The following is a 21,728-nucleotide window of genomic DNA, read 5'->3' as shown; positions in this document are numbered from 1 at the left end:
CTTGTGCATAACACTCAAGATATGTACGTGTTCTGCCAGGGCAGATTGGACCACTCCTTTATCTCATTCTGCAAGTCAGCACAGAATTCTGAGAAATACTACACAAGTTTCCTTGGAAAGTAATCTACATGCTTCACACCTGCAAAGGGAAGACGTTCCCCGTGAATTATGTCTGTCAAAGATGCACTCAGACCAACATGGCTCTGTTCAGCATACTCTTTCCTTCCCCTTATGCCAAGTCTCAATCTAAGGGTACAGGTACACGACAATCAAAGTTGCAGCTGCAGAATGTGCAGACATAGCCAAGCTAGCTTTGATCTAGCTAGCTCAAACAACAATAGCAGGGAAGCCACAGCAACACGGTGGCAGAATGGGTTGTATAACCCCACCCAGGGTTATGTACTTAAGTGGCTAGCCCACAGGTTCACTGCTATTGTTACTGGAGCTAGCTAGTTCAAAACTAGATTATGTACATCTCCACTTGCTGCAGTCACACCTCTAATTGCAGCGCAGACGTACCCTCAGGATTACAAAAACTTCTCACTGCTGCAAGGAAGATCGGGTACAGGAGATGCACAAGAAGGTAAAGATGGGCCATGCACCTAAACCAAAAAGTATGGGGTCCGTTGCAGCATCTGGCATTCATTAACACTACTCTGAAAAGGCTTGGCAAACACAAGAATGCACAGACTGACAAGGAGATACTGTTGTTCATGTCTCTAGCCATCAGTGCCCTTCACTGAATGCTGTCTTTTGCAGAACAATTTCCCAGACAGGATGTGTCCCATGACTTCCCTCCAGCCGCCAAGAGGACACAATAAAATAGAAACCTGAGTATGACTAAGACAACTCTTGGGCTAACGTGTCTCTACACAACTAGTGCAGTATTCCTGGAAGCACGCAGCAAACTGAGCAGTCAGGGATAAGAATTTCCACTTGAGAGAAGTTATTAGCAGTTATGGCCAACCACTTTCAAATCAGCTCCATTGCTGCAAGGAAGGACACACAATCTCAGCGTGGGATTTACAGAAGCAAAGTCATGAAGGAAGATACTTACTTGTTGAGCCAATGAGAAGAGGTCTTGATGCAGTGCCAGCACGGCCCTGTAGAAGGCACCATCATGGGTGTCCCTTGGGATCATGCAAGTATATTCCTCCATGCTATCCCACTGACCTGAAGAGACATGGACACACTTGCTGATGCCATAGCCCTCTCTGAAACACTGCTAGAACTAGACTCCAGTGTTAAGCACGAGTACAGTGGTTAGATACACAGTGCTATTGGATCCCGGCCAAGAGACTAATTTGGAGTCCAAAAGCACCATGTGAAGTTTCATCTACTGTTCTTTAAAGTAGCCGCCTTGAGATGGCTGAGGGAACCACAGAAAAACCTCATTTATCTGAAATCCCCTATTATCCAGAACTCACTTATATTTCCTCTGCCCCCATGTAGCATTTGCATTGAAAAGTTTGAACCAACTTGATGTTCCCCTTTAATATAGATGAAGAGGATTCTATTCCAATGAGTGGCTCAGAGCAGGCCAGGTGGGCACTCATTTACCCTATCCCATAACACAAGAACAAAATAGTTGAAGAAATTAAAAAGGTAACAAATCTAAAAGATTTAAAGGATTTTTTTAATGCACCGTGCAATTAACCCGAGGAACCTGCTACTCCAGGATACTGTTAATCAGCCTAGCAAACTTTTTAATGTATTCAGGTATATGAATAAGAATACCATCTATATTAGACTAACAAGGAAAAATTACAAGAGCTATCAGTTGTGCTTCAAGGAATGAACTGATCAGAAGCTATTTCTCCCATTGTGTAATATTACACAAATAGAGATATCACAGGGGTTCTAAGACTTCCTCTGAAGCATCTGGCACCGGTTACAAATAGAGACAGGACACTGGATTAGATGGACCACCAGGCTCTTCCAGGAAGGCAGATTTTTTGTGGAGAGCTAGAGGTGACTACTTTAAAGGGGCTCAGCATTAATGAAATGGAGGACCCACTCGTGGCACAATGCTCCATGTGTTTTTCTATACAGGCATCAAGTAGTGCAGTTGCTTCACAGAGATAATTTTTCACTTCTCCCCCAGTGAAAACACCGACATCAAAGCAAGCACTATGGTGATCTGTCTTCAGAAGGGACAACCAACTTCATTTACAGGTTCAGCAAACTGTAACGTGGGTGGTTTTACAAGGCAAGGTTTCATTTTGGTAGGCAAAGTTCTCGTATTCTTTGTGATAAAACAGCTGCAACATTAACATTGGGCTCTTGTGGAGGAAACTTTTTCTGGAAAGTGTGGCTGCACTTTGGTATTTCACAAAAGGGGAAGATTACTCTCATTGGATGGAGCTAGGCAGACAGCAGGCATATGCTATGCAAACTATCCCCACCTCTTTCCACTGACGCATCTCAAACAGGACTTATTTACAGAACTGTTCCACTCAGGGGCTTCTCGTGAGATAACATCCTGTCAAAATAGTTAAGGGATGGATGGCTTTGCAGTTTGTGAACAGAAAAACTAGTAAAATCACATCAAGTTCATTTCATGTACAAATTACATTAGATTTGAAACTTAAGAACCTAAGAACATAAGAATGGCCATACTGGGTCAGACCCAGTATCCGGTCTTCTGACAGTGGCCAATGCCAGGTGCCCCAGAGGGAATGAACAGATAATCATCATCAAGTGATCCATTCCCTGTCACTCATTCCCAGCTTCTGGCAGACAGAGGCTAGGGACACCATCCCTGCCCATCCTGGCTAAGAGCCATTGATGGACCTATCCTCCATGAATTTATCTAGTTCTTTTTTGAACCCTGTTATAGTCAGCAGAGGTCAAACAGTACTATATTAATCCATCTCTTTATTATTATTTGGCCCTCAAAAGGTACCTTTTCATTACCTAAGGGTGCATTGGCAGCTTTTGCATAGAAGGTTACACATTATGGGCTTAAACATTAAATGACCTTTATTATTTCATGTAACCCTGTAAATAAGCTTGCTCCCGCTCTATATGTTTTCTCTTATCTTGTGATTCAGACTTCTTAAAAGATATAAATTACACCCCTGAACTCACTCCTGAATTGCTGTCTTACACCATCCCCCAAGCACAGCTGGAAGACATACATTACCTAAGCCCCAAGCAGCAGCAGCAGCCATCCTAGCCATCTTGGCTTGAGTTTCGTTATTTACCAGCATCCACTTTTCACAGCATTGCTGATGAAGCTGCCCCCTGGGAGGAATAATTCACAGTTTCAGGTTAGTGAAAACCTCCTCAAAGGGTTTCGCTGTGTCTGACAGCCACCTTCCAAGGTGTCCCTTGTACTGAGGGTTCAAAGAAGTTCTAAATGTCCCTTGTGTTAAGCAGGCGGGTTGTGTTTTCTGGATTTAATCTAATACCCTGTTCTAGGACGGCGCTGCCAGCTCAGTTTTTTAAATGTTTAATAGTTTCTAGGGAATAAGAACAATTTCACACCTAGATTTTTTTTTTTTTTTTTTTTTTAAACAGGCCTAGCCCCATCAATCCTCTTTTACATAGAGGAGAAGAAGTGGGTTTACCACTTCCCTTTTGGCAAGTCCACAGACATAATGTGGTTTGGTCAATGAGGAGTTATTTAGCCTCAGAACAGTTCAAGAACATCTAAACCAAACCAGTGAAAAATTATTTTAAAAACGGAGCTGTCAGTTTCAGCCTAGAACAGGGTATTACATTAAATCCAGAATTCATAACCCGCATATTTAAAGCAAGGGACATTTAGCACTTTTTTGGAAACATCAGTAAAAAGGACACCTATGATGAATGGGTTCTGAACAGTTCCTGGCTCCCAGCTTTGTCAAACATTTTGGATACACACACTATGGGGTCTGCATGCTTCAAAAAGATGAAGCTACACAGTCACAGTTACAGCAAATAAGGATGAGGACTTGTCTCAATGGGTTCTTAAAGGGGACAAGCCAATCTTCACTTCTAGTAGAGAGGACCCTCCAAGATGCTTTCATCAACCTTGAACGTGTTACCTTAGAGACTAACCAATTTATTTGAGCATAAGCTTTCGTGAGCTACAGCTCACTTCATCGGATGCATACTGTGGAAAATACAGAAGATGCTTTTATACACACAGACCATGAAAAAATGGGTGTTTATCACTACAAAAGGTTTTCTCTCCCCTCACAATAAATAAATTGGTTAGTCTCTAAGGTGCCACAAGTACTTCTTTTCTTTTTGCGAATACAGACTAACACAGCTGTTACTCTGAAACTTGAATGTGTTGTTGATCACATCAATTAATCTGGGTGTTGCAAGTTCAGTATTTCTCAGCCTGGAAAGTCTGTAGCAGCAAAGCAGCTGTTAACTATGAGGGAGACCAACTTGCCTTCTCATTGCTAGTCTCTAGTCCCCGTGAGGAAGATAAATTAGTCAACACGAGAATGGATCAGCTGCCACAGGCAAGACAGTCATACTGACAGCTTAATGGTCCAGGAAAAAACAGCAGCAGCGAATCAGTACCCAATATGAGCTAACACAGAAGCATGGCTCTTGCAGACATAATTATACCAGGAGACAAGTGGCTAGGCCTGCCCTGGCTGCACTTTCAAACGTCCACTGCACAGCATGCTGAGAATAGCAGCATGGTGCAGCACCAATTCCAGAGGAAATGTCAGTTACTGTCAAGCACAAACAAGCAACACAAATAGTTCAACACTACGGCAGAAGACAGACAGCAGGCCAAGTTGACTAAGGCACTAAATTCTCAACCTTGGGATTGACATATTATGGTCAGTGGGAAGGAGGTGGTCACATGACTGTGGCACTATTGGGTTACATGAAATATTTACTTTGTTTGATAGTGACCTAGGTGCGTTTTACCTAGAGAGCGTGCTAACTTCACTCATGGATACGGGAACATTCCTTCTGGGTAACTAGGAGCGCAGTTCTGCAGTGGCATACACGGCCAACCTTATGAAACCAACTCCCTGGATATTCTGCCACAGGAACAAAGTCTGTTTACTTTTTTCTTTGCCATAAGACCATTAACTTCTGCACTGTGACTGCATTCAGATTCAGAACCTCAGTGCTGTCCTGATGCAGGGTTTTGCTTTCGAAGATGTAAATGTACAAGCTACAGCTATATTTACATTTCAAATCGTACACAGAGCGGGTCCATTCAATTTCAACATTCCATCTGAGCTCTGGAGTGGGTGTCTATCCTGCAGCAGCTGATTTATCACAAATATCGGACACCAAGAAAGGCGGGAAAATGCTCCCTACTGTGTTTATTTTATTGCAACAACAATAAAAAATAATCAGATTGTTGCTAAGTCCTTAGGCCCCAGCTTGTCCTGTGGATCACCTTGACGTGTATCCCGCAGACAGACGGCTACGATCCCATGTCTAGGTAGGTGATAAGAGGACTATGGAAAGACACGATATATAGTATCCATAGGAAGACTAGCCCTCCAGACTCCTTGGTCTCTTCCCTGCTCCATCTGCTGGAGTCTCTCTAAAGGAAGTTGTATCAGGACAAAAAGGATAACAGCTCCCTCCCTGATGCAGAAAGTGTCCTGTTTCCTTCCCAGCAGACCTTGCGAAGTTAAAAGAAATGTAGCTGCAAACTGCATTGTTTAGGAGAAATCTCACTCAGCAGAAGTAGACGTGTATAGCCAGGAAAGAAGATGGGCAATAGGAGCTGTTCTAAATTGTGAACAGGAACACACTATGATTTTATTTACTGCTCTTTAGTAAGGAAATAAAACAAAGCAGTGAGCTGTTAATCTCACACAGCCAAATGCAATCACATGATGATGCTGAAATTTCTCTAGACTTTTATCTGACACTAAAAAACTACCAACTGTGAAGGTGTTGCAATTCATAGATTCATAGATATTTAGGTCAGAAGGGACCATTATGATCATCTAGTCTGACCTCCTGCACAATGCAGGCCACAGAATTTCACCAACCACCCCTGCAAAAAACCTCTCACCTATGTCTGTGCTATTGAAGTCCTCAAATTGTGGTTTAAAGACTTCAAGGAGCAGAGAATCCTCAAGCAAGTGACCCGTGCCCCATGCTATAGAGGAAGGCGAAAAATCTCCAGGGCCTCTTCCAATCTGCCCTGGAGGAAAATTCCTTCCCGACCCCAAATATGGCAATCATCTAAACCCTGAGCATATGTGCAAGATTCATCAGCCATATCTCTGTGCATCTTGCTTCAGTGTAGAAGAGAATCATTTTTGATTCCGGAGAACTAGATCATGGAATGACCTGGCTCTTGCTATTACATCCTCTTCAGGAACACTGTTTCTTCCCATATCTCTCCAGCACTAACGTCTTCAAATATTGGGTCTCACTTCCCTCCCGCACCCCTCTGCCAAACAGCAACAGTAAGGGGAGAATTACTTAAGCAGCCATGTGAAATGTAACCATAGGACAGAATGGCTGGGATGCCTGCATATCAATGGGCCACAGGGCATTTCCTGTGCTGTCAGGACACCCAGTATACATATCGAACATTATCTGGACAGAGGGTTGGTCTCTTGTACATCAGGAAAGGGTTGAATGCAAGTCAGAACACTGGGATTACCTCCCTTCCTGCAGAATAGGTCAACAGATACAGGGGTTTATAGCTCCTATAGAAAAACAAAATATTTCAGAAGAAATCTCTCCCAAATGCAGGGAAGCAGATGATTAATCAGAAAGGATGATTTTTACAGGAGGGAGAAATCCCATCAACCCCTGGTGGGAACTGCCTACTCCTTGCAAGGACAAATAAGAGACTGTCCACCAGGAGGCTCCATTCTTCCTGCTGCAAAAACTGAGGACGTAGGAGGTGGTAGAAAAATGCTGTTTGGATTTTGGACTTCTCGGCCGCCCAGCACAGTTTCCAGGCAGCTCAGTTTATGCAGCAGTGCAATGACCTCAATGGAGAGGAATCTTCTTCCTGTGTGCCGTCACATGGGTTCCTGTCAGGACTCATCAGCACACAGGCCTAGTGACATGAGCAGCTCAGCAGAGAGGCAGGACGTGCACAGATTTGCTGTGCCTGGAGGCAGAACTGCACACTACAGTGCACAGGGCCTGTCTTCTCTACTTAGCCTCTTGATTCAAGGTGAGCATGGGGAACACCACAATCTGAAAATTCCAAATCATTAATGGGTCTCTCTCTGGTGGAAACAAACTCCGATGTTGTGATGTATGTGCCAAAGACCTGGATGTAATGTGGTTTCCATCAGCAAATGCCAAAAAAGACAAAAACTAATAAATGCTAAAAACAGTCAAGATAAGAAACTCAGACATCTGCAGCAGACTTGATGAAGTGGGTTTAAAATGAAAGATTTATCTGGCATAATCTCATTCAGATTGTTACCGGGAAGTAGGAAACGTTGTTGACATCTGCATAAAAAGGTCCACACACTCCAGACAGGCATGTGAATAACGCTGAATAGGCGAGTAAAGCTAAATGAGTCATCATGGAAGAGTCTCACTTTTTGGTGGTAGGTTTGAACCATGCTGCCTAGTTATGTGTTCGCAGAACTCCTCTCTATTAATATTCTCTCTCGCCACTACGGGTGGAACAGAACTGATCAGCTGCACGTCCCCTTTCAGGTGGAACTTGGCTAATCAGATGGCTCCATCCGAAAAGACTCAGACAGGGATGTCTAACACCTGCAACAAGGTGCTGCCTTGATGTGCAGGGTGAGCAGCAACTTGATATCTTCTAAATGTTAGGAAAGTACAAATAAATGGGAATTCAGGGAAGACATTTTCATCTGACGAGTAGCACGAATGGCATAATTCACCAGGTGAATAGGAAGCAGATTTCAGAAATAACTCGCCATATTTCTGGAGCAAAATGAAACACAGAGAAATAGCAAAACAGGAGGAGGCTGGGTCTGATATCAACTGAAATAGGAAAAGCCGTTTGAGGTCAACAGACTTTTCTGGATGATCCATTCTCAATTCTCTTCTTACCATTCTCCAAGTGCTTCCAGGCAACGCATACGTCCCAGCATCAGCTCAGGATCATCCTTGTTTGTGTCCATCTTCTTGTCATAGGCCACAAGGGCATCCTCCCACTCATGGAGCTTCTCATACCAGGTTGCTTGGATTTCCTGTAGGGTGGCGAAAGATCAGAAGACGCATCAGTGTTTTCTCTCTTTCTCTCTCTCACCTCTCCCCTGCCCTCCCATGACAGCTACCGTAGCTTTTCCTGGAACATGCTATCCACCTGAAATTGAAGAAATCTACACACTGTCTCCCAAAGAGTACTAGCTCTTGTCGATAGTAACACACAGGCTGTTCAGAAGGTTAGATATTAACCAGTCTTCAGTTTTTAGGTCAACTAATGGGACTCTGGATGTATGTTAGTCTTTACTCTCTTTACCTGTGCTGTTAGTTTAATAGCATTCAAGGACTTAGATCAGTGATACTCAGACTGTGGCTCGTGAGCTGCAAGTGAGTCTTTAATTTGTTTCCTGTGGCTCTTTGCAGCACATGATATTACAATACCGTGTGATTTAATTATTAATGAATCTAAGTTACTAACCAATCAGGATGCTTTTACTACGTTATTACCCAATTAAGTTATCAACTTGCATTAAGTTATTAACTTATTTGCTGTGAGAACTAAATATTGCCATCATACTGTTTAAATATGAATAGTACTATAGTAAATGAGACAATGAATTCACATGACTGTGGCTCTTTTGGGTAATGTTGATCGTTAATCTGGCTCCTGAACCACTGAGGTCTGAGTATCACTGACTTAGATGCATGGATATACAGGAGAGTTTCCATGTCCCAGATAGTTGGACTGAACCTATTTTGCATACATAAATTATTGAAATTACATGCCATTATGTTTATTGTGGTTGGTAAATTGAGATCAAATTTCTTACTTGCTGGGCAAAGGCAAGAAGTGCAGGTATTGAATATATACACATCAGCAGCAGTACCAGATAACTAAGAATTTTGCATACACAGGAACTCACTATGATGTCTGCACATCCATCATCTCAGCATGGCTAGTTCAGATTTGCTACCAGTTCCAGGAGGAACCGGATACAGGATATTTATCCACAGGGATCTAAATAGGCATGTCTATGGGTGGTTAAAGTGCTTATAGAGAATTCCTAACAAGACCACCAAAGACATTCAGTCTCTGGTTTGCAAGTTCCAACCTAAAATGTTTCCTCTGCCCTTAAAGATTCAAGCTTGCTAATTCTCATGGAAGTTGAATTAGTTGTTTGTCCAGCTCTGCTCGTTACACCCAGCCTTTTGTCCATATTGAATATCAGCACAAACTCTGCTATGACAGATGGAAGCTCACTTTGTGCTAGTGAGAAAGCTGTAATCCTGTATACCTGACAAACCTGCAAGACAGGAGCTAAATGCATTCGGTATGTCAGTGGGATGAATTCCAGATTTTCTTCCCACTGATTTCTACTGAAATACTAATATGAATAGTTTGGAGAGCGGGCAGGGGGGAAGCAGAAATTCCACATGGATGAATTTAAGCAAGAGGAGCAGCACTGTAACCAAGAATGAAGCAGCTAACCACAAAATCTACAACTGTGCAGAATGCAGCTGGGTTGGTGCTGGGCCATTTCGCAGCAGCGGAAGATTCTTGAGCGATGGTCTGGTCTAACCCCTACCCTTAAGGAGAAAGATTGTGGTTTGCTACACAGGCTGTAGAAACAAACCAACTGCTGAGCGTTATCTACTGCACAAACCTTTCTTCAACCTCTTGTTTCTTTATGGATTTTAATTTTCAGGAAATAGAAGTCTGCTTTGAATTCCTTAAGATTTTTTCCACACCGGATTCCCTGCCAATGTTCTTTTCTGCTCAGCCCTTGGCAGCTCTTGCTCTGGCATACGCCAAAAATGGATTTTTTTTTACATCCATGTGGGCTGTGGGTAGGATAAACTAGACACTGCACTTCAGTGCCCTCCACGTGAGACACTAAGGCCTGTGCCTTGCCCTAGTTCGCTGTGGGTCTCCAGCTCGCAACCAACTGCTTCAAAACCCATTAAAGAGCAATAGGAAACCTTTTCTCTAGATTTATATGTTTAAAGAGAGCTCATCTGAAATGTCCTCTTCACTCCTTCCCACCCCTAATCTTGAGCACCCAGGCCCACCCATTCAGTTACAAGGACATAACAGAATGAGGCAACCTGGGGCTCTGCTCCCTCCACAAAGCAGATACTTCAGGAAGCAACAACAGCTGTCGGGACATTCTAAAATCAGTTCTCCTCCAACACTGGGCCCCTTTTCCTATCTAGGGCGAAACTTTACATAGCGCCTCCAAAAGAGTTCGACCTGAATCAATCCCATCACTGCTGTGCTTACACCTGACCTGTATCCCCATTCCCAATGGTCCCCACTAGAGGAGTCTATTTAAAAGGGGAACATTGTCCATTGCATTTCTGCTGCCGCCTCCCCTTTTGTGAAGAAAGTTGCCTTTCAGACTTCTTCCTCTGTACCAGATCAGAATGGGTGGAGGGGAGATTCCTGAATGCAAGTGAAGAGGAGAGAGTGTGTGTGTCAGTCAAACTAACTGACTGATTGAGCTGCCATTTTGAAGGGCCATTACCAAGATGCACCAGCTATTGGGTAAGCTCTTGTGCTCACTTGGGTGAAGGGAGGGTTAGAGGTACAACCCTTATTAAAATCTATCTAGGTACATATGTTGCCCTGTCACTGCAGTAGCTGAGTGCCTATCAAAAATGTAACAACAGGAACAACAACAATATATCTATCTCCATTCCGTCAAAGGAACAGACATCCAAATAAAATGGCTTGTCACTCAGAGTTCCTGAACACCTACAATTCCCACAGATGTCAATGGCAGCTACAGGAGGTGGGTTCTTCTAAAAGACAGGTCACTTATGTAGGTGCCTAAGTGTGCATTTAAGTGCCTAATTTTAGGCACACAAGTTTGACAACTTCGGCTTTAGCCCCCACCCTGTAGGTTAGCAGTCTTCCATTTAGCCATTAGATCAAGCCCACCTACAGAGACTTGGGGGATTAGTTCAGATGGGGGCTTCCCCTGCTGCCTTTGCCTGGGTAAGTACTTCCATTGGAACCTGGTCAGGCAGCTGAGCCCAAAGCACCTGTACCCACAAGCATCACCTGAATCACCCATACTTCCATAGCTGTGAAAAAACTTGGAACACTGTAAATGCAGCTAGGAGAGTGAATCCCTTCTCTGTGGGATGTGCATACTCCCACCGTTCTTTTTATGAGGAACATTAAAAACAAACAAACAAACGAGCCAGAATAGGCCAGGATTTCTGTCTAAGAACTTCACAGTAAGATGGTACTGCACTAATTCAGTACACTAGACAGCAGTTGACTCTCCTTTCCTTTCCCTCTGTGCTGGACAATCATGTCTGCAGTCAACCACAGACCTGGCAGATATCCTCTGTTTTCTACTTCATCACTTCTGGCATTTCATTAAAACGTATCAGGACAAGCAGAGAGAGAGAACCTCAGGCTACTCTTCAGAGGCTTATTATGCTTTAATGCAAAACCCAAGAGAGTTGAAGGACTGTTCTCCTGCCCACACACCCTCCTCAGCAACTAAAGAGTGAGTGGCATCATTCAGAGTAGTCACGACAGGCGAGACTTTATGTTGGTTACAAAACATGTGAAAAGTGAATGTGATGCTTTTATAATAACACCCTTCATTCAAACAGTGATTTTCTTACAGGGAAGCAGCCAAGGAAATTCTCCCTGTAAACATTCCCTAGTTCCCAGCTACAAGTAGGTTTCCTGCCTAACCTTCCTGTTTGTTATAATTTTCTGGAGCTTGCCTTATCCTTTGATAAATATATTACAATCGTGTTCTTTACCTTGGTCTGGAGCTTTGAGACTTACACATGGCTTCTCTTGCTCCAGGAATTTCACAGATTCATAGAGTTTAAGGCCAGCGATCACCTAGTCTGACTTCCTGTATAATACAGGCCATTCAGTTTCACCCAGGTGCCCTTGTATTGAGCCCAATCATTGTCAAACATACTGCTACAGTTCCAAAGTGCTTGGCACATCATAAGAAGGTTTTAACAGAACGGTATCACTTCACCTGCCACTGAAATATCGCCGCCTTTGGAGCGGAACACAGCAGCTGATTAACAAGGTGTGGCAACACTAGATGAGTATTTAGGACAGGGAGTGACCTGAAATTGCACATTGAAGGAGTCACATTTACAGGGACATGAGCTAAAGGTATTTCACAGTGAAGAGCAGAAATATGACAGAACGGGTATATGCCCACAGGGGAAACACTGAAAACATCGAGACGCTTTGGAACAGGACTATCCAAGCATCTAGACAGAGACTCACCAGCTCCCCAAAGTGCTTCATGGCATACTCAAGGACCCCAGCAGCTGCCTCGGGCTGCTGCAGCTTATTGTTAATGCTAGAAAGGAAAAGGAGAGAAAAAGGACATTTAGCATAGTCACTGATGTTTGGGGACCAGCACAAAATTCTCCCCAACTTTGAGAACAAATTGTGTCAGTTACAACTGCTAATGGAACACCTTCCCCGCCTTTTTTAATTCAAAAGCTTCTTGAGTTGCTGAAAATAACAGGTATTGGACTGTGTAAGAGACACATTAACACCACATACACAAGCCAGACAATAGGTACAGCACAAACAATATACACAGTCTCAAGGTCCCTTACACAAGTGGCAATTGCATAACACTGCTGATTCTAAAAAGCAGCCTACATAGAGGGGAGGAGGACAGTTGGCAACTGTAGATGAGCTAACATTTTCTCCTCTCCTCTTGAAGTACATCCTCTCAAGACTCAGAAATCCATATAGCTCCATAGAATTCAGACTCTTTGCTCAGCGGCTAAACCACACAATGGGGCTGCACTGACTGAGAATGGCTGCAATAATTCCATCACTCCCTCCTTTCTCTGCAAAAGTTCCATTCTCTCGCTTCTCCATGCAAGAGGAATCCCACACAAGCTCACAACTCGTAGGCTGAGACCCTATCTCCCACTCCAGCAGCAGGCCTGGAGGAGAGGAGACTAACTGCTCCCCTTCCTCAAGTGAGAATGGAAGCTGAATCATCAACTCATGACCCTAGTACTTCCCCATCACCTAGGAGCTTAAGACTGGTCCTGGATTGCAGAGCTCTGAATTGCACTGATTACATGCAAGGTATTGGCAGTTCTCAGCAGGCCAGATGGCACCTATGAACCCCACTGAATAAGATTGTGACTTGCAGGTTTAAGTCTTCATGGCTGCCTTCACTAGAACCATGTGTGGAACTGTCACACAATTAACAACGAGCCACTGTTTTGGCTTTTAAATGTCAAGAGATTGTAATGAGCAATGTTTTAAAAATTTATTTCGACATTTTTAATGAATTTCTCTGTAATGGATATGAGGCCTGACTAAAATAGGCAAAATTAGCTAAAAACAAATGGACAGGAAATACCTAAAGAGTCATATGGCACAACCTGAAAACATGCTGATGACCTCTGGGATGGCTGGTGTGCACAAGAGCTTACTGTAGGGGGTTTATCAGAGGACATCTCAGTGAGGGCTCTTTTAGCTGTAACTGTGGGTTTGTGGTTGTAACTAACCTTCTGGATTCAGTGTAGGAAAAGAACCAGATCACAGGAACCCCACATTATTGCATACCTTCTTGCATTTTCAAATTACAGTTAGAGACTCCCAGAAGCATGTGTGCTCCCCAGCAGTGTTGGTAATACCAGAGTGTAACTGACTATAACCACATGGCGATTGTGCCATAAAATGTATTGCAATAAAATTGGAGTTAGCAGATTATAGCAACCGCAGGAAGGAGGGAGGGGTGGGGAAGACAGATTTTCCAATATCTGTTGCTGCCTATCTTCAGAATCGGGAAGTGTATTTAAAATGACTTGTCCTCCCACATTGTCCAAGATAACTGCTCATATTTTAAATTCTGGTGCTGTCTTTTTAGCTACCGATTGCCCAATTTCCCATGGTAGAGAAAGTTGACTGAAGCGGGAAACAAAAGGAAAGCCCGCAGAGACCGAAAGCCAGTGCTAGTGCTCACAGCTGCCACCTCCATGTGGGACGCTGGACGAAGACACAGCTGCTCAGCTGCAGTGTTTTCACTAATGGCGAAACTCAACCAAACCCCTATTCAATGAGCAAGGGGAGACAGAAGCACAAGGAATATAGTTGTGTGCATTTTTCACATAACAAATACATTTGCAAATCAATGTGGCCTTGGCTTGGTGTTGCAAGGCTAGGATATCACCGAGTGCACGTGATTACAAATACATCTGTGGAGGAAAAGCCTGCTCCATCTGTAAAGAATCAGTGCTATGAATGCTGGAAAGGACACTTCTGGTTTTTTGCTTCATTTAGTTCCCAGACCACCAGTTTTTCCCTCTGTTGCCACTAGATTTAGGGATTCAAATGAGATTTAGCGTAGTGACCAGCAAGAGACTTAAGCACAACTCACGTTTCTGCTTGCATATTCCATTTCTTCATTTTAATTTCCTCTGATTCACTCTGTCTTAAGCTAGGACTTTCTCTCTGGCCCTTTTCCTCTGATCCTCCTCCACATATGCAAGACCCTTGTGCCATCAAGCACCAGCTGCAGACATTCAGAGCTCCCGAGTGATTGCTGACTTTAAAAAACAAAACAAAACAAAAAAACCCAGGACCACCAACCCCTTTGAAGAACTGGATTAGCAATATGTACCAAAGAATAATCTGCTCCATAGGAACAGAGGAGAAATAATTTTATCATGTATGCACCCTTATGGGTTTTGGTGCTAGCCTGTCAAATAGGCTCTTGCCATTGCAAATACGCCCACCCTATTTTCAACTCCATGGCTTCTGTAAGCCCTTGTCTGTCTTTTCATTCACAGACTTTCAAAAGTATGAACCAGCCTTCACTAAGGAGGCTGCCACTGCAGAGCGCAACGATACTGTAGGAGCAGTATGATCGCACCATATAACAGAGCAGCATCGTGTCTGTATTCTGATGGCCACTGGGCCAGGGCAACCAAAGCTGCTCATGAGCCTGGCTCTCCAGCCTAGCATGGTGCCCTTTGAAATGTTTCTATTATGTTGATTTTATAAGCTTGCAGACAGAGGGCTCAGTCAGCGCATGGGCTTTTGGTGCTCACGCTGTGTGCGCCTTTGCTTAAACTCCCGTCAGGAGGAATTCATGTTTTATGGAACTCCCGGGATTTTATGAAGCCCATTTTATGAATGGTCTCTGGATCACTACTCTTTTCTTATTAATGTGGGAGATCTTATAAAGTGCAAATTGTTCAAAGCAAAGGCCCAACAGCTGAGCGTTTTACAGAACACAACCCAGACCAACATTAATTCCAGCCCATGGTTGGAATGGCAGACGCATAATGTAAGAAAACCATAGAAGCCAAGAGCAAAAGAAAGACAGACCTACTAAAAAGGTTCTACACGTTCTTCTCTGTTCAGACACATGGGCAACAGGCAGCATTCAGAAATGCACCCACCACCCATTACCCACAAAACAGAGCCAGGCACCTCTTCCCACTTAAAAGGCTTTCTGAATCAGTGAGGGGACAGAGAAACTAAGAGACAGGTAATAGGCCCAGCAGTGCGTGAGCAAAGACACCTGCAGAAGAAAAGAGACATGTTTCCAACTAAATGGATTTTTCTTCCACGGAAATGTCTATTGCTGTCCTTCATGAAATAGTAAATTCCCCAAAAGGATGTGATTTAGAACAGCACTGCAGGGCAGAACAGGCATTTATAGGACAGCCTAGTACAAGACAAAAAAAAAATTGCTGTCTGTGGAAGATAAAGAAAAATAATCCCATGCAGGGGGACGAGGGCAAGAAGAAATGGAAAGGGACATCCATTTTTCAATGGGTGGGTGTTACATACAGAGAAGTGGAAAAGCCATACTCTGTTTCCAGACACTAGTTCCCATAGCAGTGGTTCTCTTGCAAGCCAAGGAAGCTGCAAAGTCTCAGCATTCAGCGAGATCAGGCTTGGGGAGAAGAACATAATAATACCTACATTGAGCATAATTTACATTCAAGCTTCCTCCAGCCCTCTCACTTAAACACTACAGTAAACAAGCTAGTTAATGCAAAACTGCCTTAGACCTTCCTTGTGTGTGGCAAGAACAGCACTGGCCCTAAATAAGCCAAGCCAGTGACCAATTGGAGTCTCTTCTCTTCTGGAGCCCTATTATCCACAGTCTGCAACTCAGGGGCAGTCCTTCCTTCTCTGGCTGTGGGATTAGAAGGAAAAGCAACTCCACCAACATCTGTCTTGAGGATGGACTGGGGCCCTAGGCTTGCCACAAATCATAAATTGTACCGATGGCACATCATCACATCGAACTAACTAAAGGGGAAGAAAAAAAACAACCCGAGTAGGAGATTCTGGTCATTCAACTGACAGCTAATCCTGGCAGCTAGAATTCTTCATGCTTAAACCTTTACCAGCAAACACTTATCTCACCAACATGGTCACTGAACTTCCATAATGGAGGTGGTTGGAAATGACTAAAATTGCCAATTCAGAGTAAAGATGGCTCCAAGTAGTACAATGTCATACACATTTATGCAGTGCTTTTAAAGTCAGTGTCTAAGCCCGTTAGAAGCATTAATTCTTACCACGTACCATCAGGAACCGAGGTGGCATGTCTATTTTACAGATCAGGAAATCGAGGTACAGACACAGCACATTTTTAAATGCATCTTTCTAAATAAAGTCCCCATAAATATGCATTTTAGAAGACACGAGTTGTACAGTTACCCGAGCATAATGAAAGTGGGAAGCTACATTTTCTTTTGTCTCTTTTACCAACAGAAGAACTAATTTCAAAGACCAAAGCCATCGCCAGCCTCTCTCAGTGCTCCATGCCTCTCCCACTAATGATTGTTTTTTTCCCTTCAATTACAACACCCCATGAAATACAGACGTATAATGAGAATACCGAGAGAGCCTTCAGCTGAAGTGGCATTGTTCACACTAGCTGAGCTAAGGAGGCATGGGGTGACAAAAATGTTTCAGAGCCTTTTTAGTGGTATAATAATTTTATTATTGAAATTTCTTTTGTGGGGAAATTTCTTTTGTGGCTAAATCACCAGGCTCAGAGTCTGGAGGTCTGGGTTCCAGCTCTGCTTTTCCTGGCTTCATCTATAATCCTGGACCCTACATAATCTAGCCTTGGTCTTTTTGCCACTGAAATCAAACCAGTGCATCTATTTTGTAGATAAATGCTGCCAGAGAAGTCCACAATCAAAACACAGGTCCCCCTGCAGTCAGATTGGATGAGCTCCTTTCTTGTATATTATTGAAGTCCAGGTGTTCTCAATGGCTCTTCAGTAGTTAATATCCACGTCTTCCCAGGTCTATGTACAATTTAGAGTTTCATGGTCCATGCATGAAGCCTACTTACATCACAACCCTTAATCTGCATCATGTATGTCATGTTTCCTACACAATGAGAACTCTGTGCACCATATGGAGCACACAGAACCCATCTACAAGGATACCTTGGACTCTCTACAGCCAGGTCAGACTGTTCATGCCACAGTCTAGCCTTGTAATGCTGACTCAGGAACACTACAAGAGCCGTGAAAAAGACAGGGCCTGGAATGTTTCGTGCCGTTGCATACTTGAGATAGGAAGAACCCCTTTCCTAATCCCCACATTTCCAAAACACCATTAATGGGCACCAGAGAGAAATAGGTGCAAGCTTAATTCATGCTGCTCTACAGAGACCCAGCTCTGTGTCAGAGAGGTAACAAATAGCGGTGCTTTATCCCCTGCCCTAGCACAGGAGAAAACCAGAAAACCAGCAGGCTGGCTCCTGGGTTTGTTTTTTTTTAAAATCCTCTACAAAGCAGTCTCCTGGGGGGCTTCTGGATGCTCAAATGGTCCAAGACCCTCCCTTCCTGCTACAGTGATTTGAAAGGGAAACATTGCAACGTAAAGCACTTGAGACAGACATTTTGGTACCATGAATGAGATTGTCACCCACAACTTGTCCCTTATCAATTTAAGTCAGTGCAAGGCAAGGGATGGGAGATATAATCCTATACTTAAACAATTCAGAGACGCACAAATAGCTGGGAAAGGACTCCTGGGTTCTTTTCTTGACAGTCATCGACTTCCACTATGGCCTAGGGCAAGTCAGAATGTGTCAGTTAAGCTATCTGTAAAAATTGAGATCCTGAGACTTAATCTGCCACACTGTTGTGTCATCAGGCTTATTGAATTAATGGCTGTGATATGCTCTGGGTGCTTTGCAAAAAGACACCAGCAGAACTGTGAAATATTAGTGTAACGTTGTCATGGGCTCCTGATTTAGTTCTCTCACCCTGAACTCTTTCCAGCCTGGTTAAATTAGCCCAAGCTTCCGCAATACATTTCAGATATCTAAGGAGCACACCAGATGGAGTAAAAGGTATGCCGGCCTAGTGAAGATGAGCTCAAAATGCACTGAGCTGAATCAGACACTATTGGGCTCCGTATGCACAGCTGACCACACTTCCCAGAGTTCGTCACCAAGACAGGCCAGGTTAGGCTTACACCCACGTCTCAGTAGGGACAATCAAAGAACATACCGCCTCCACACTTCCCAAGCAGGAGCTAGTCAGTGCTGCATCATAAAAGTGATAAATTTCTGCCACATTTCATAGCCTGATGATTTAGAGAGCCATTGGCAGACACATCACTCCCAGCACGTAAGACAGTTAATTACTTCCAACTTTATCTTTCTTGTCAACGCTTGCTGACAAAATTGGCCATTATCTTTTATTCTTTAGCAATTAGCATAGCTTCTTCGTTGACAGCGCTTGGTACATTTTTTTTTTTTCTGTGCACGCTTCCCCTTTGCTGTCCACAGTAGAATGAAATGTTCTGCATTCCAGACAAGCCTTAACAAGGCACAATTTGCTCTTAGCTTGAGAGGTGGGGGAGGAAGGGAGGGAGGAAAGACCTTGTTTTAGAAGTGATAAAAATTCTGGCCCAGGTACTAAACAAGGGCTAAAATGGGTGGTCTTTAAAAACAAAGCTGTCAGTCAACCCAAATTACTCCTTTCTATTCATCCTTCAGGGAGGTTCTGGAACGCACTGTGGAAGGTGCTCAGGCCTGCAAGTCTATATTGGAGGTTCACTTGGCAGGAAGAAAGAGAGAGGCAACCCCACGGGTCCTTCTCCCACAACTGCCCAGATGTACACCATCCCCCCGCCTCCCCCAGATGAGACCTTCCTATGGACACTAGTACAGGATGAAGTTCTAACTGAAAGGGCTCTAAGAGTGAACACTCTCAGTGCAGAATCCAGATTACTGGCATGTGCAGCCCAGGAGCATTAGCAGTGAAATAAAAACACAAAAGCGTATTAAAACTAGAGGTTCATACGTGGAGAGTTTCTATGTGCTCTCTCTTTTTGTTATCCAATGCAGAAGAGAGGGGTTTCTTAAATTTAAGAGGTGACCTCTCCTCCTTTGCCTCCCAAAAAGGAAATATTTCATTATTTGTTTGGTTTTTTTAATCAAGCATTTTCTCCTATAACAATTAGTGCGATGAGAATTCCTTAAATCCAACCTGTGCGCTCAGTTGGCAAAAGCTACTAACCAAAATGTTTTCTTTACTAGAGCAGCAGACGATATTCTCGTTATTTGTAATGACACCTGTTGTCACAGAACCTGGCCATCTTACATTTGTTCAAAAACAAAGACAGACCCAATTCTGATTATTTTGGATGAACAAGCAGGAAAATAAGACAGAGGAATGAATGGTTCAGTTTCCAAAAATACCTTCAACTATTAGCCATTTGGGAAGGAAAAAAAGTCAAAAATATCTTTTAATTTTATTTTTATTTGAATGATTCACAGGAGAACAAAACAGGAACTCAGAGGTGTATTAAGTACAAATCAATTCTGGGCATTAAATAAAAGAGAGTCAAATATTACTTTGTAACATGTCCTTGGAATAATCCCAAAAGAGGAGTCTAGCTCAGATGTCATTTATATGACTATAAATGACTATAGTGCCCAGAAGACCCAATCAGGATTAAAGTTCTGTAGTGCTAGGTGACGTAGATACAGTCCCTACCCCAAAGAGAGACTGACAGGCAACAAAAAAGCAGGGGAAAGGGAGGCAGTCAAATAGATATACAATTTTTATATACAAATAAATATGATCGGTATGAAATTACATCCTCTCTCAAAATATCTACTTCCCCATCAGACTCTCGGCCTAGCCAGCATAGGTTTGCTCATATCTTGTAGGAATTAAAACAGAAGTGGGTCTTTGGCAGGGACCCACTTGCCAAGCATGCATTAGTAGGGCCCTAGCAAATTCATGGTCCATTATGGTCAATTTCACAGCCATAGGATTTGAAAATTGGTAAATTTCACATTTTCAGATGTTTACATCTGAAATTTCACAGTGTTGTAACTGTGGGGGTCCCGACCCAAAAGGAGATAGGGGAGGGGTGTCGCAAACCTGTTGTAGTGAGGTAATGGGATTGCCACCCTCAGAGCTGGACAGAGTAGGGAAGAAGGGGTGCGGATCTATCTGCAGCCAGGAGAGATACCCAAGAGCAGCCCTGCAGGTAAAGAGCAAGTCTTGCCCTGCCCCAGCCCTGCCCAGACTAGCAGCTAGGAGCTCCCTTTGCTGGGGTGCTCCCAGCAGCACAAGGAAGATCGGATCCAACTCCACAAGCCTCCCCCATCTGCAGGAACCGCTGGCGCTGCTGCCCAACCCCAGAGCATCCTGCAGCAGGGGGAGGCACCCGGAGGTGGGTGTGGTCCCCCGCCCCCAGTGGCTGTGCAGGGGATGGACAAGTCCTGTACCTCCCCAGCCCAGCTAGAGGTAGGAGCCCCCTTTGCTGAGGGACTCCTAGGGACAAGGGGACATTGGATTTCATGGGGAAGGGCTTATTTCATGGTCCGTGATGAGTTTTTCACAGCTGTGAAATTGGTAGGGCACTGGACAGAACAAATGTCCATAGCTTAGTGGGGAGGCTGGGCTGTATTGCTGGTGATGTGGGCTTCACCCAGAGCTGCTGTCTGGCTCTTTGGATACAGCGTCTCTTGGGAATAAAGTGGCCTCTGCACTGTTGTCTGGCAGTATCACAAAGGGAGGACAATGCTGCACTGAAGGAATGACCAAGGAAAAACAGGAAGAGAACCAGGAGAGGACTGAGTCACAAAACCTAAGGGAGGACAGAATCTTAAAGCAGGTGTCACTGAGCATCAAAAGGAGCAGAGGGCTCAAGAAAGTTGAGCATATAGTAAAGGTCCTGAGACTTACCCAGGAAAAGGTAACTGGGAGAGCTCAGTGAGATAGCAGCTTCGATGGAGCAAAGGGGGCAGAAGCCAGGCTGGAGGGGTTCCAAGATGAAGTTGATGGATAGGAACTCGAAGAACAGTTGAAAATGGTATGTCTGATGGATTCAGAGGTGAAGGCACAAAGGAAAAGGGATGGGTAGCTGGTTGGGTTTAAGTGCAGGTTTGCTGAGGACTGGGGAAAGCAGAATATCTTTGTATTTTGAGGGAAACAGCTGTGCCAGGATTGATGGGGCAGGTTTGCAGTAGAAGTGAGGGACAAAAGAGGCATCCAGAGGAGTTGGAGAAATACGCTAGCTATATAAATGTACTGATTATTTTATCACAATAGTGTCGGGAAGCCCAGTCAGGGTCAGGATCAGGATCAGGACCCCATTGTGGCAGATGCCATAT

The 21,728-nt window shown here is 43.8% G+C and overlaps 1 protein-coding gene across 2 annotated transcripts in view; it reads right to left on the bottom strand.

The window, feature by feature from the left end:
• The window catches only part of MTOR (mechanistic target of rapamycin kinase), a 102,967-nt gene that overhangs the window by 29,034 nt on the left and 52,205 nt on the right, over positions 1-21,728 (bottom strand). For both annotated transcript variants that reach the window (XM_074934077.1, XM_074934078.1), the window contains 4 exons: positions 12,356-12,431; positions 7,984-8,123; positions 3,146-3,246; positions 1,058-1,173 (listed from right to left, as the gene is read on the bottom strand). In XM_074934077.1, the coding sequence (XP_074790178.1) occupies positions 1,058-1,173; positions 3,146-3,246; positions 7,984-8,123; positions 12,356-12,431 (433 nt within the window). The remainder of the gene's footprint in view (positions 1-1,057; positions 1,174-3,145; positions 3,247-7,983; positions 8,124-12,355; positions 12,432-21,728) is intronic.

Source organism: Natator depressus, chromosome 18, assembly GCF_965152275.1.
Source record: "Natator depressus isolate rNatDep1 chromosome 18, rNatDep2.hap1, whole genome shotgun sequence".
NCBI classification, from domain to species: Eukaryota; Metazoa; Chordata; order Testudines; family Cheloniidae; genus Natator; species Natator depressus.
Note: the sequence above shows the minus strand (reverse complement) of the source record. Positions and strands in the feature narration are given on the sequence as shown.